The sequence below is a fragment of the Strix aluco genome, chromosome 5 (assembly GCF_031877795.1).
Source record: "Strix aluco isolate bStrAlu1 chromosome 5, bStrAlu1.hap1, whole genome shotgun sequence".
Lineage (NCBI taxonomy): Eukaryota > Metazoa > Chordata > Aves > Strigiformes > Strigidae > Strix > Strix aluco.
This window is the reverse complement of record NC_133935.1, coordinates 27,847,034-27,859,545: the sequence shown is the minus strand read 5'-3', so window position 1 is coordinate 27,859,545 and position 12,512 is coordinate 27,847,034. Positions and strand designations below refer to the sequence as shown.

The 12,512-nt window shown below is 47.4% G+C and overlaps 2 protein-coding genes across 3 annotated transcripts; both read right to left on the bottom strand.

Moving 5' to 3' along the window:
- Positions 1-3,069: 3,069 nt before the first annotated feature.
- LOC141924256 (endogenous retrovirus group 3 member 1 Env polyprotein-like) lies at positions 3,070-11,352 on the bottom strand. 2 transcript variants are annotated; one of them, XM_074826481.1, is made up of 2 exons: positions 10,891-11,352; positions 3,070-5,679 (listed from the first exon to the last, which is right to left on the bottom strand). In XM_074826481.1, the coding sequence occupies exon 2, from the start codon at positions 5,607-5,609 to the stop codon at positions 4,083-4,085; it is 1,527 nt and encodes a 508-aa protein (XP_074682582.1). In that variant the 5' UTR covers positions 5,610-5,679; positions 10,891-11,352; the 3' UTR covers positions 3,070-4,082. Both variants share the same exon structure in this region, with proteins under 2 accessions (XP_074682582.1, XP_074682583.1).
- On the bottom strand, positions 7,723-10,895 carry LOC141924255 (uncharacterized). The gene has a single exon (XM_074826480.1). The coding sequence runs from the start codon at positions 10,481-10,483 to the stop codon at positions 8,858-8,860; it is 1,626 nt and encodes a 541-aa protein (XP_074682581.1). The 5' UTR covers positions 10,484-10,895; the 3' UTR covers positions 7,723-8,857.
- Positions 11,353-12,512: the final 1,160 nt, after the last annotated feature.

Here is a 12,512-nt window from a genome sequence, read left to right as displayed (position 1 = left end):
CAGGAGATAGCTCGGGCGGTAGCTCTTGGGCCTGTTCGGACAGGACCAGATGTGCAAAATGTACTTTACACATCAACTGGGGAGCATGGCCTCACATGGAGCCTCTGGCAGAAGGTAGCAGGTGAAACTCGGGGTCGACCATTAGGATTTTGGAGCCGGGGATATCGAGGATCAGAAGCCCACTACACTCCAACTGAAAAGGAGATTCTGGCAGCATATGAGGGGATTCGAGCCGCTTCCGAAGTTGTTGGTACAGAAGCACAGCTCCTCTTGGCACCGCGATTGCCTGTACTACATTGGATGTTCAAAGGAAACATCCCTTCTACACACCATGCAACCAGTGCTACCTGGAGTAAATGGGTAGCGTTAATCACGCAACGAGCTCGACTGGGAAAACCCAACCGTCCAGGAATCCTGGAAGAGATCATGGACTGGCCAGAAGGTAGAGATTTTGGAGCACTGCCTGAGGAGGTGGCTCGTGCCCAAGAAGCACCACCATATAACGAATTACCAGAAGATGAAAGGCGGTATGCTCTGTTTACTGATGGATCCTGTCGTGTGGTAGGAAACCATCGAAAGTGGAAAGCTGCTGTGTGGAGCCCCACAAGACAAGTCGTTGAGGCCACTGAAGGAGAGGGCGAGTCAAGTCAGTTTGCAGAAGTAAAAGCGATCCAACTAGCCCTAAAGATTGCTGAACGAGAAAAGTGGCCAGTACTGTATCTCTACACTGACTCCTGGATGGTGGCTAATGCCCTGTGGGGGTGGCTACAGGAGTGGAAGAAGACCAATTGGCAGTGCAGAGGTAAACCCATCTGGGCTGCTGCACTGTGGCAGGACATCGCTGCCCGAGTGGAAAACGTGGCTCTAAAGGTACGTCATGTAGATGCCCACGTGCCCAAAAGCCGTGCCACCGAAGAACATCAAAACAATGAGCAAGTAGACAAGGCTGCTCGTGATCGAGGGGTGGACCTGACCATGGAGGCCATCTCACAGGTCACTCATGAATGCGAAACATGTGCTGCAATCAAGCGAGCCACACGAGTAAAGTCTCCCTGGAACAGAGGGCGATGGCTGAGTTTTCGATATGGTGAGGCCTGGCAAATTGACTATATTGGACCATTGCCACGAACACGCCAAGGCAAGCGCTACATACTCACTATGGTGGAAGCAACTACTGGTTGGCTTGAGACGTACCCTGTAAATCATGCCACTGCCCGAAATACCATCTTAGGTCTTGAAAGGCAAATTTTATGGCGACATGGTACTCCTGAAAGAATCGAATCAGACAATGGAACCCATTTTCGAAATAATCTCATAAACTCCTGGGCAAAGAAACATGGCATTGAGTGGGTGTATCACATCCCTTATTACCCACAAGCGTCTGGAAAGATTGAAAGATACAATGGACTGTTGAAGACTATGTTGAGAGCATTGGACAATGGGGGATGGAAACACTGGGATATAAATTTAGCAGAAGCCACTTGGCTAATTAATACCAGAGGATCTGTTAACCGTCCTGGTCCTGCCCAAACAAAACCCCTTCATACTGTGGGAGGAGATAAGGTCCCTGTAGTACACACAGGGAAATGGCTGGGGAAGGCAGTATGGATTGCTCCTCCCTTGGGAAAAGGCAAGCCCACTCGTGGGATTGTTTTTGCTCAGGGACCTGGATGTACTTGGTGGGTAATGCGGGAGAATGGGGCTACTCAGTGTGTGCCTCAAGGAGATTTAACCTTGGGGGGGAAATAATCTGTGAGCTGAGTTGTATGTTGCAGGAAGTGATGGAGGAAGTAGGAACGACGAAGAGTGAACCAGATACATGCGATGATGACCCAAACCTAGCCGGTGCTGGAGTCCAACAGTCAAACATACTGCTCCTGTCCTGAACATCCACCTTGACAGATGGCAGCCAAGTCACTGAACATCTAGAGGAGTGAAGAAAGCTTACGGAATGAATAAATGAGTGTTATGTGGGACCTGGGCATGACGTAAATGGTATGGAATAAGGGGTGGAGACTGTATCGGGTCTGGCTGAGCCAGAATTGGTTTTCCCCTGTAGCAGCCCTCATGGTGCTGTGTTTTATGCTGGGAGCTGGCAGGGTGTTGATAGCACACTGGTGTTGTGGCTACTGCTGAGTAGTGCTTACACAGCACCAAGGCTCTTTCTGACATTTCCCCCCTGTCCCGATCCAATATCGGGGTGGGTTCTTAAACGATCCCAAGAGCGAGACTAAGACACAAACGAGGTCAGATGCTGTACAATCTTGTGAACTTTATTTTTTGTAACAACTGATAACAGCGATAGGACAGAGGGGAAAGGAAAGAGAAAGTCAGAATCCCTAAGCCAGAAAAACGGTAGAGGTGCAACTAGTTACCGCCACCACCAGGAATCCAGCGATGATCCGTCGGCTCAGCCGTGATGTAGGTGGAGGAGCTCCAACCGCCGCCGGGGTCTCAGGTCCAAGTAACAGGTGCCGAAGACCAGGATACCCTGGAGAGGAGTACGCGACCCTTTTATAGCCCCAGTTCTCGCTGTTTCCACGAAAGGTCCACCCGTTTCCACAGAACTCATTGTAATAGGTGCCACCCCGTGGTCTTGCCCAGGTGTCCATGGTGGTCGTGCTGGGGAGGGGGGTGTCAAGTCCTCCTTGTCTCGCACCAAGCTTGTTACAGCACGGCAGGCACGGCCGAGGCTGCTGTTGTTCTTGCTTCGGGCGGATGTCGTGGTTTTTTGTCGGGGCTCTGTAGCGTACTCCTCTAGAGCAACAGGATGTCAAGGCGGGAAGTGGTGGTCTCGGAGCAGCAATGTAGAGACAAACAATGTCTAATACAGTTCCTTACACCACCCCGTGGCTCGACATTGCTGTCTTCGTGGTGGCGTTAACGATAACAGTACAGAAAGAGAGAGAGAGACCAGAAAAGCGCAAAAATGCAACAACTGATAACAAGATTTCCAGCAAATTTTCCTTTCCATAAACATGTCTTTAACAATATCCTTAACAGCAGTGAGCATTTTTACTAACAACTATATTAACAACAAATATAAACATTTTTTAGCTGACAGGCATACAACCGATAACATTCTATAACAGGTATATCATGCATACTATTAACCAGTTTGATAAAGCAAAAGCATCTTATAAACTAACTTTAAGGTTCCAAAGAATTAGCAGAAGAACGTAATGGCAGTTTACATAATTGACATTTACAGGGACAAAAAAGGAGAATAAGCATAACAATTAAGATAGCAATTAAAAAAGCAAAGATTACAACGTGAATCAAAATCAAATCCGACACATCTTCCATCTTTGCCCGCGGTTTTAACTAAAATACCACAAAAAGTTCGAGTCTCTGGCCGTCCACACCGTCCGCTGCAGTTGGGATCAGCATGCGCAGCAGGAAAAAAAATTCCTTTCCCTGCCCCCTTTTTCCCACTGCGCATGCGTCATTAGGGCCTAGAAACTTCTTTCTCAAACTTAAAAGTAAATGAACAACACTATCTATAACAACATTAACAACCTCCTAAATAAACTTATAAAAAGATAACAATAATAATATTGACTAACAGGTTTTCAACTAAACAAAGTTAAAGTGCTGTCTCAGCCAGGACCGGGGAATGCGTCCTCGGTTCTATCCCAACCCGGACTGAGGAATGCGGTCTTGGTTCCATTTCGAACTGGACCGAGGAATGAGCTCTCGGCTCTGTCTCAAACCGGACCGAGGAATGTGCCCTTGGTCCCGTCTTAGGGCGGACCGAGAAATGTGCTCTCGATCCTTGACGGCGGGGAGGGGAGGGAGATGGTTGTTTACATGAGACAGCACAACTACAAGACGGTTTACATGGACACTTACCGGACGAAAACATACAAAACGCAAGAGTAAATACAGCAATAGCCAACAAAGTAAGAGCCAGAAAATCAAGTATTAAAAGGGCATACATTCTGATTACTATCACAAGCTATAATGCCAAAGGATAACTGGTGGTCAGACTTGCCTGGGCCGGGAATCCGCCAAAATGGGCGCCCCCAGCCCAGAGCGCATGTGCGGTTTAGGCCTGAAAGCGTCTATCCTAAGTTTACAAGTTAAATGATTGGTACAGCTACAGGCTTTGGTTGGCGAACAATACGAATCTGCTTTACACCATCAGGTGAGACAGTAGATATAAATTGCATGTTAGAGACAACACGTTGGATTAACTGAATAAAGCAAGGAATAACACATGGCAAAAACATCAAGGCGGCAAATGCACATATGAGATAAAATAGAAGCTGCTTTACCCATGGTGCTCCGGGTAGCCAAGACCATAGATCACCACTCCAACCATTCCATGTTTGAACGGGGACATGAGCTAGTTTCCTAATGTCTGTGGTTAGCTGAAGGACTACTTCACCTACATCGGCTATTTCCAGACAACAATTAGAAACATTTAGTTTTCCACATACTCCTCCCTCTTCAGCTAATAGGTAGTCTAAAACCATACGATGTTGAAGGATTGCAGTGCGCATCTGTTGAGATTGTTGAGTTAAAAGGTCTATAGCATTAGCAGTTTTATTAGTAATAATTTCTAGAACTGCTTGTAGTCGAATTATACGGTTCAAATTATAAATTGGTTCTCTTGCCCCTGATATCGGTTCATTGGGGTTCCAAGTGGCAGGCCCATAATGCTTAATAATTCTTTCAGGGGGCCACTCATTTTCCCCCCACTTTTGAGTTCCACCTATTTTAAACTCAACAGATCGCTTATTGCGGTCAATCTTTTTGTTCCCTAACTTGTCATATAGTCTTATTCCCAGTTGAGGGCCATCTGCCTCAGGAAGGAGGAAAAACAGGGGTCGGATGATTCCTACATAGCAAATTCCCGACCAGTTTGCTGGCAGTTGTTTGTAGGCAGTATGTCCACATATCCAATAATGACCCTTTTTGGCTTTGGTACCTTTGGCAAAAGGTCCCTCTGCAGTCCTTGGGGTTTGAAAATAGGTTGTGTTTCTATCTCCCAGAGGGCTGAAAACCTCATTTAGATGATTGTTTATTCGGATGGTACAGTACCAAGACCCAGTGTCGTTTTTCCATTCACAAGTTTGATTGAAAAAGTTGTTTCCCGGCAATTTAGCATGTTCTGTTTCATTTTTGTTTGACCAAAACCCCTTGAATCCTTTGCTGCGTCCTTGTTCGTTGAGCCACAACCATACATAAATGCCCCTATCTTTGTTAATCAATTTGTGTGTGAGTGTCCATTGACACTTACTCTCCCCTACATCAACTCCTCCTTTCTGAGTGCGATTTAAACAAAATTTGCCCTTATTTGGGAATTGGACTGGCCAAGTTCCGCTATCATCCCAGGTGGTATTTGCAATGTCGCTATAGTTACTTACAATCTGACATGGGGAGAGCGGTATAGAAACCCACGGCCAGCTTGATAATCCTAGGGGTCCTCCACAAACCCAACAGTGGCTTAGATTAAAGGTTTGACTTACAGTCTTTGCTAACGAAACAAATTCATTATCCTCAAGGGGGTCATGTGTGTTGGGTAAAGGTGGGGGAATTGGCTTCCCTTCAGCTTCATAGGTAAGACCCCAATATAATGCGACAAAAATCAACATACACATCATAATCAGATTACATCAAAGTCTGCGCCTGCTTCACTCCCTCTGTAGCTGCGTCTGTGTCGCTTGCTTCCTCCTGAAAATGAAACAAAAACAAATTCGCTTCTCGGGTTAGAAGGAGGGGACAATCCATCTCGTGTGAATCTTATGGATTTTCCCACAGGCATCTTTTGCCTTCCAGGTATATTTGTTAAGGGGCGTGTCCAACACCAGTGGCACTTTGCCCACTGTAGGGAGTTCGACCAGGACAGGTTGTCCTGGAAAGTGGGATGGGTTGCTAGGGTGATCAGGACCATGAGGGGCTGGTATAATTGTTGGAGGTTTTGGACAGAATGCCGTGATCTTCGGGCATCCGTTTATTCCCCAGCGACTGTTGACGCTGGTCACTGCGTCCCACACGCGCTCAGCCCATCCTGGCTTATGCGGTTTGAGGAAGCGTTTTAGTAGACCATTTGTTCTTTCCACAATTCCGTTTGCTTGTGGATAGTAAGGAGTATGAAACACCCACGAAATTCCCTCCTGGGCTGCCCACTCTTGGACCACTTTGGCTGTAAAATGTGAGCCATTATCCGATTGGATTGAGTGCGGCTTGGGGAAGATTCCAAACCATTCCTTCAGTGCTTTTATTGTATTTTCTCCTGTTGCTTTGGCACATGCTTTAGCTTGCACTAGTCCGGATACTATCTCTACACCTACCAGTATATAATGCTTTCCTTCTGATTTTCGAAAGGGACCGATGTAATCAATCTGCCAGGCCTCCCATAGGCCTTTTCCCTCTCTTAAGTGCAGAGGGTCACTCTCCAGGGGATGTCTGTCCAACCGGACACGGCATTGCTCACAGGAAGATATACAAGTTTTACATTCTTCCCGGGTCACTGGCCACCCTCGGGCTTGTGCCTCACAATAGAGGTCCTTAATTCCTGAATGTTTCCGCTTTACATGTAGCCATTCCAACAGACTTTCCCAATCCTCTGCTATTTGGGAGCTTTGTAGGGGAGCCAGTCGGGCTAGCTCATCCGCCTCAGCATTCCAGCGGCTTACTGGGGTGTTATCCTGCTGGTGAGATGCTACCCATGCTACTGCAAATTTCCCTCGTCTGGCAATGGTAAGGATATCCTGCCATTTTTCCTTTTGCCACACAGGTATTCTGTTGACCTCCCATCCATTTTGTTCCCAGAAAGGAAGCCATTCAGTGCAACCTTTGAATACAGCATAAGAGTCAGTATAGATATAGACAGAAGAAGCGGATTGAGCCTCATGTTGGAAAACGCTCCACACAGCAATTAGTTCTCCTACTTGTGCGCTACCTTCTCCTTCAGTAATGATCTGTTCCTTGGTGTCTACCTGAAGTGCCACAGCTCGGTATTTCCAAATCTTCCCCTCCCGTTTTGATGAGGCATCTGTAAACCAGACGTTTTGCAATTGTCCAGAAAATGGAGGAGCTACTTGTATTACTGACAAAAGCTCGGATTTTTCCTTATCTGGGTTTACCTCATCTTGTATATTTAGCACTTTCGGGGCTCCTTCGGTTACAGAAAAGATTTCACAGTAGTGCTCTATTTGTGCATACCATTTTCGCACAGAGGCTCTCTGAGCCACCCCGTCAGGGGGTGGAGTTCCTGCCAAAACAGCTTTGATCACTTTAAATGGGCCTCTGAGAACTAAAGGTTGTTGCCGAATGGTACGTTCGGCTTCTCTCAGAGCTAGGCTAACCACAAATAAACCTTTTTCCCAAGTTGTATATCTTTTCTCAGCATCTTTAAAGCTACGAGAATAAAACCCAATGGGCCTAACTGGACCTTCTGGACCCTTTTGCCACAAATGGATGGACAATCCGGTCTTGGCGAACCCCCATTCAATCTGGACCGGGTCTGTTGGGTGAATTGGACCCAGGGCCTGGTAGGCAGTCGCTTCAAACACCAACAACTGTAAAGCCTCATCGTGGACCTGAGTCCACTCCCACTGGGCTCTTTTTCTCAGTAAATCATATAAGGGTCTGGCAATAATTGAAAAATCAGGTATGTGTTTCCTCCAAAACACAAGCAACCCCAGTGCATGCTGTAAGTCTTTCTTTGACTCTGGTATCTTGATCTGATCGAGAGAGGAGAGGGTCTCCGGTGGGATGCACGTCATGCCTCCCTTCCACCAGATTCCTAAAAATTTTACCTCACTGGAGGGGGTCTGTATTTTCTCAGGTGGGATTGTCAGTCCTATGTTTTCTAAATGGGCAATAATATCCTTTTGAGTTTCTTCAACTTCTTCTAATTGACTCCCTCCTATGAGTACATCATCTATGTACTGATAAATCTTTACCTCTGCTTTTCTGGGAATTGTTTCTAACTCTTGCGCTAGAGCATGGTGAGCCAGCGTGGGGGAATGTTTGTATCCTTGAGGGAGTCGCGTAAAAGTATATTGTTGTCCCTCCCAGGTAAAGGCAAAGCGTTCCTGGTCCTCAGGTTGTAAAGGGACCATAAAAAACATATCTTTAACATCAATTGTTGCCATGACAGGGTGGGATTGTTCCTGAATGGTTGCTATCAATTCAGCAATGTTTGGTACAGCAGATGTGAGTGGACCTGTATTGGCATTCAGTCTCCTGTAATCTATTGTCAATCTCCATTTGCCGTTTGGCTTTTGGACCGGCCATGCTGGTGAATTGAAGGGAGAGTGAGTGGGGACCACAATACCTTGCTTTTTTAAATCCTCCAGAACTGGTGTGATTCCCTCCCTTGCTCCTAGAGGTAGTGGGTAGGGTTTCACATTTGTCAATTTGGAGGGTGGCAGGGTAGGTGCCGCTTGCAATAAACGCACTTCTGTGTTTGGTATTCCGGCCAACTGCCTGATCTGGGAGACACCAAATGACCATGAGTTTCCCTGGGTGTCTCGCCACTGCCTACCTTTCAAAACATCTATACCTAGAAGATTCATCTGGAAAGCTCCTATGGCTACCATGGTGTTGACAGGGCTTTCTTCTCCTGGTAACCATAGTGTCACCGGAGTCATAGGTACTGACTGTGTTTTTCCCAGGGCATTTAGGACAATTAAATTTTTTGAGGGAATCGGAATTCCACATTGTTCTGCTTCGGTCCGCGTTAGCGCGGAAATTTGTGCCCCAGTATCAATCAAAAAGGTTACTAGTCTTTTCCTTGGTCCTACAGCAACAGTTATGAGTAAGTCCCCTTTCGGGTTGCAGGTGAGTTGTCTAATAAACATCCATCCTCCGCCTCCCCCCTCACCTTGAGGGGGCGGAGGGTCTAGTTTCCCGCCACCTTCTTTTCTCCAGTCGGTTCCTCCCCAAGGTCTATCAGGGGTGGATCGCTCACTATTGGTGGGGCACTTGGGGTTGGTCTGGAAGGGACCTTTTGTCCTGACCAGTTGTACACAAGTTGCTCTAATTTTTTCGTGGTAAGCCCATCCATCAAGTCACGGGGAACACCCTTCTGAAGCCCTAGTTGCCACAGTCCCTGTCGAGTTAGGGGTCTCTCTCTCCCAGAGTTCTGAAATCGGGGTGATCCCAGGCCTTGGCCCTTCTTCATAGATGATTGTCGACCGATAATTTTCTCTGCAGCCCGTAAAATCCTAGTTTCTATCCTTTGCGACGACCCGCTGACGGGGCCATATTTTCTCCCAAAATTAATTAGTTCTTGGGCCACCTCTCCCCATGTCCATACTTTCCTCCCTGGCTGTCGGTGGTCAGGAGTCACTATCCCCTCAAGACTGGCCGTCATTCTCTCTACATTGGAACTATTTTGAATTTTTCCTTGTAACTGAATGCCAATGGGTTTTAGGGAGTCAGGAAGTCCCCGTATCAGGGGGGTCATCCTCTCTGGGTCCACAGGCATCATCATCGGGGAGCCCTGATTAGGCTTGAGCTCCCGATCATACATCATCTGCAGACAGGCTGCCTTCTGCACACTTTCTACTAGCTGATCCACTGTACCTGTTATGGCAAGGGGATCCCCCCTCTCCAAGGGGTTTAGCCCTCCAGCCCAATACGCGACTCTCTGAGTTAATGACCATGGGGCTCGGTGGTCACCGGTAGTTAAAAACACACCCGGACCCCAATATCCCTCTGCTTCCTTCTCTGACAATAAGATTCCATCCCCTCCTGACAAAGACACTCTCCACACATATTCCGTCTCTGATTCCTTTGCAGTCCTTGCAAAATCTTTTTTCAACTTTGCCAATTCGGTTGATGTAAATGGGACTTCTTTGGTAATTACTTGAGGACGATGATCGCTATCGTCCTCGTATATATATTCTGTTTTGACCAAAGGATACATATGGGGAAGACTTTCTACAGTTTCTCTTGCCTTCTGCAGATCCCCTTGTGGGTAAATTTGACGTATTCCTTTCTCTAAAAGCTTCACTTGTGCCTCCGCCAGTGTGTCTGTCTCTGCCAAAAGTTGTTCCCTCAACTCACTTTTCAGTATCATGATTTGCTCCTTTTGGTCCTCTACTACTTCTTTGGCTTCTCTCAATTGATTCTGCAGGCTCTGTATGGCCGACTGCAGGGAATCTGTGACGATGTCATCTTGGCGAGACTTCTCTTTTTTCTCTTCCATCGCAGCTACTAGACTCGCTCCTAGTACTGCACAAATTATAGATTTTCCTTTTCCCTTCTTAACTTTAGCTTCCTTTTGTAACACCCTGATTCTATCCACCACACTCTGCACCTGGAACCAATGTTTTCTCGCCCAATCAAGTCCCTGGACCGAGGGACGAGACCGGTGCGCCTCCAAAAGATCATATAACTTATCTATTCCTTCGCCCCGCAAGAGCACCTCATCACAAACATCGACTGCCGGCAAGGTTCCCATCAATTTTCTCTTTCCAACTAAAAAGGGGATATGCGTCCTGAGAGGGTCACACTTTGACATAGAGACTTCCCCTGTCCAGTCTCAGGAGGTCGCACCTAATCTTAATCCAAATACAGCCTCTCTGTCCACAATTTCCCCTATTCAGTCTCAGGAGGTCACAACTTATTGTAACACAAAGTGGGTAAAGTCGTCCTGAGACGCTTAAATCCAACACAGTAAGAAAGTACAACACTCTCGTCTCAAGGGATCCTGTCCGTGACGCCAATTTAAAATGTCCCGATCCAATATCGGGGTGGGTTCTTAAACGATCCCAAGAGCGAGACTAAGACACAAACGAGGTCAGATGCTGTACAATCTTGTGAACTTTATTTTTTGTAACAACTGATAACAGCGATAGGACAGAGGGGAAAGGAAAGAGAAAGTCAGAATCCCTAAGCCAGAAAAACGGTAGAGGTGCAACTAGTTACCGCCACCACCAGGAATCCAGCGATGATCCGTCGGCTCAGCCGTGATGTAGGTGGAGGAGCTCCAACCGCCGCCGGGGTCTCAGGTCCAAGTAACAGGTGCCGAAGACCAGGATACCCTGGAGAGGAGTACGCGACCCTTTTATAGCCCCAGTTCTCGCTGTTTCCACGAAAGGTCCACCCGTTTCCACAGAACTCATTGTAATAGGTGCCACCCCGTGGTCTTGCCCAGGTGTCCATGGTGGTCGTGCTGGGGAGGGGGGTGTCAAGTCCTCCTTGTCTCGCACCAAGCTTGTTACAGCACGGCAGGCACGGCCGAGGCTGCTGTTGTTCTTGCTTCGGGCGGATGTCGTGGTTTTTTGTCGGGGCTCTGTAGCGTACTCCTCTAGAGCAACAGGATGTCAAGGCGGGAAGTGGTGGTCTCGGAGCAGCAATGTAGAGACAAACAATGTCTAATACAGTTCCTTACACCCCCCCCACAGTGGGACGGGGTGGGCAAGATCTTGGGAGGGGACACAACCAGGACAGCTGACCCGAACTGACCAAAGGGATATTCCATACCATATGACGTCTGCTCAGTATAAAGCTGGGAGAAAGGAGGAAGGGGGTGGGGTCACCCTTGGTCCTCCGAGGCAACCGCTACGCATATCAGAGCCCTGCTTCCTGAGAAGGCCCGACATCGCCTGTTAATGGGAAGTAGAGAATAAATCTGTTTTCTTTTTTTTTGCTTCCGCGCGCGGACCTTTGCTTCGCTTTGCTTATATTAAAACTGCTGTTGTTTTACCCACAAGGGTTGTTTTGTTTTCCTATCTTATTTTCTTTCCCTTCTTTGCCCTATTGAGAAAAAAAGGGGAAGGGGGGGGAAGTGATAGAGCGACTTGGTGGGTACCTGGCATTTAGCCAAGGTCAAACCACCACAGACCCAAAACAAGATCTGGCAGACACTCAGAAAGCATTGTGCCGCAAACACAGTGGCCTGGATGCTCCAAGGAGAGCTGAAACTCTCAAAAAACGAGAGGATCTCTTTCCCTGGCTCACCCATAGAGCGGGTGAGACCCCTAACAAAAGCCCAGGCAGCAAACAGGTACCGGTTCACCCCCAGAAGCAGTGATACAAGCATATTATAAGCAGTCTGCAGCCAGTACAGCAAATCAAGACCCTTGACACATTTTCCACCACCAAGAAACACCAGCACTGGGAACACACAGTGGATATAAGGATTAATCCAGCCCCACCACGCAAGCAAATTGGCCAGCATTGCAAATGTTCCTTATCAAAAAATACAAATAGAAACAGAAAAATTGCACCTATCAGATTGCTCTAACACACCTTTTCTTTCTGTCCTTATCTCAACCCTCTCGTGCCCCACGTTGGGCACCAAAAAAGGCTGTGGTGGTTTAGGCCCTGCCGGAACTCGAGACCACGCTGCCGCTGCCCCTCCCCCACCCTCATACCAGACGGGGTGAAATACAAACCCCAGGGTTGAGATAAGGAAAGTTTTAATACAACAGTGTAACAACAACAAACCCAACAAACCCAAAACCAACAACAACAGTAATAACAATGAACAGAACAAGAGATACACCATATGGATACAGCAGTGAGTGGATCGACCGAACAAAGGC

What these genes read in the sequence shown, in the direction of transcription:
- LOC141924256 (XM_074826481.1), bottom strand. Translation starts at nt 5,609, where the DNA reads ATGATGTGTATGTTGATTTTTGTCGCATTATATTGGGGTCTTACCTAT.
- LOC141924255 (XM_074826480.1), bottom strand. Translation starts at nt 10,483, where the DNA reads ATGTCAAAGTGTGACCCTCTCAGGACGCATATCCCCTTTTTAGTTGGA.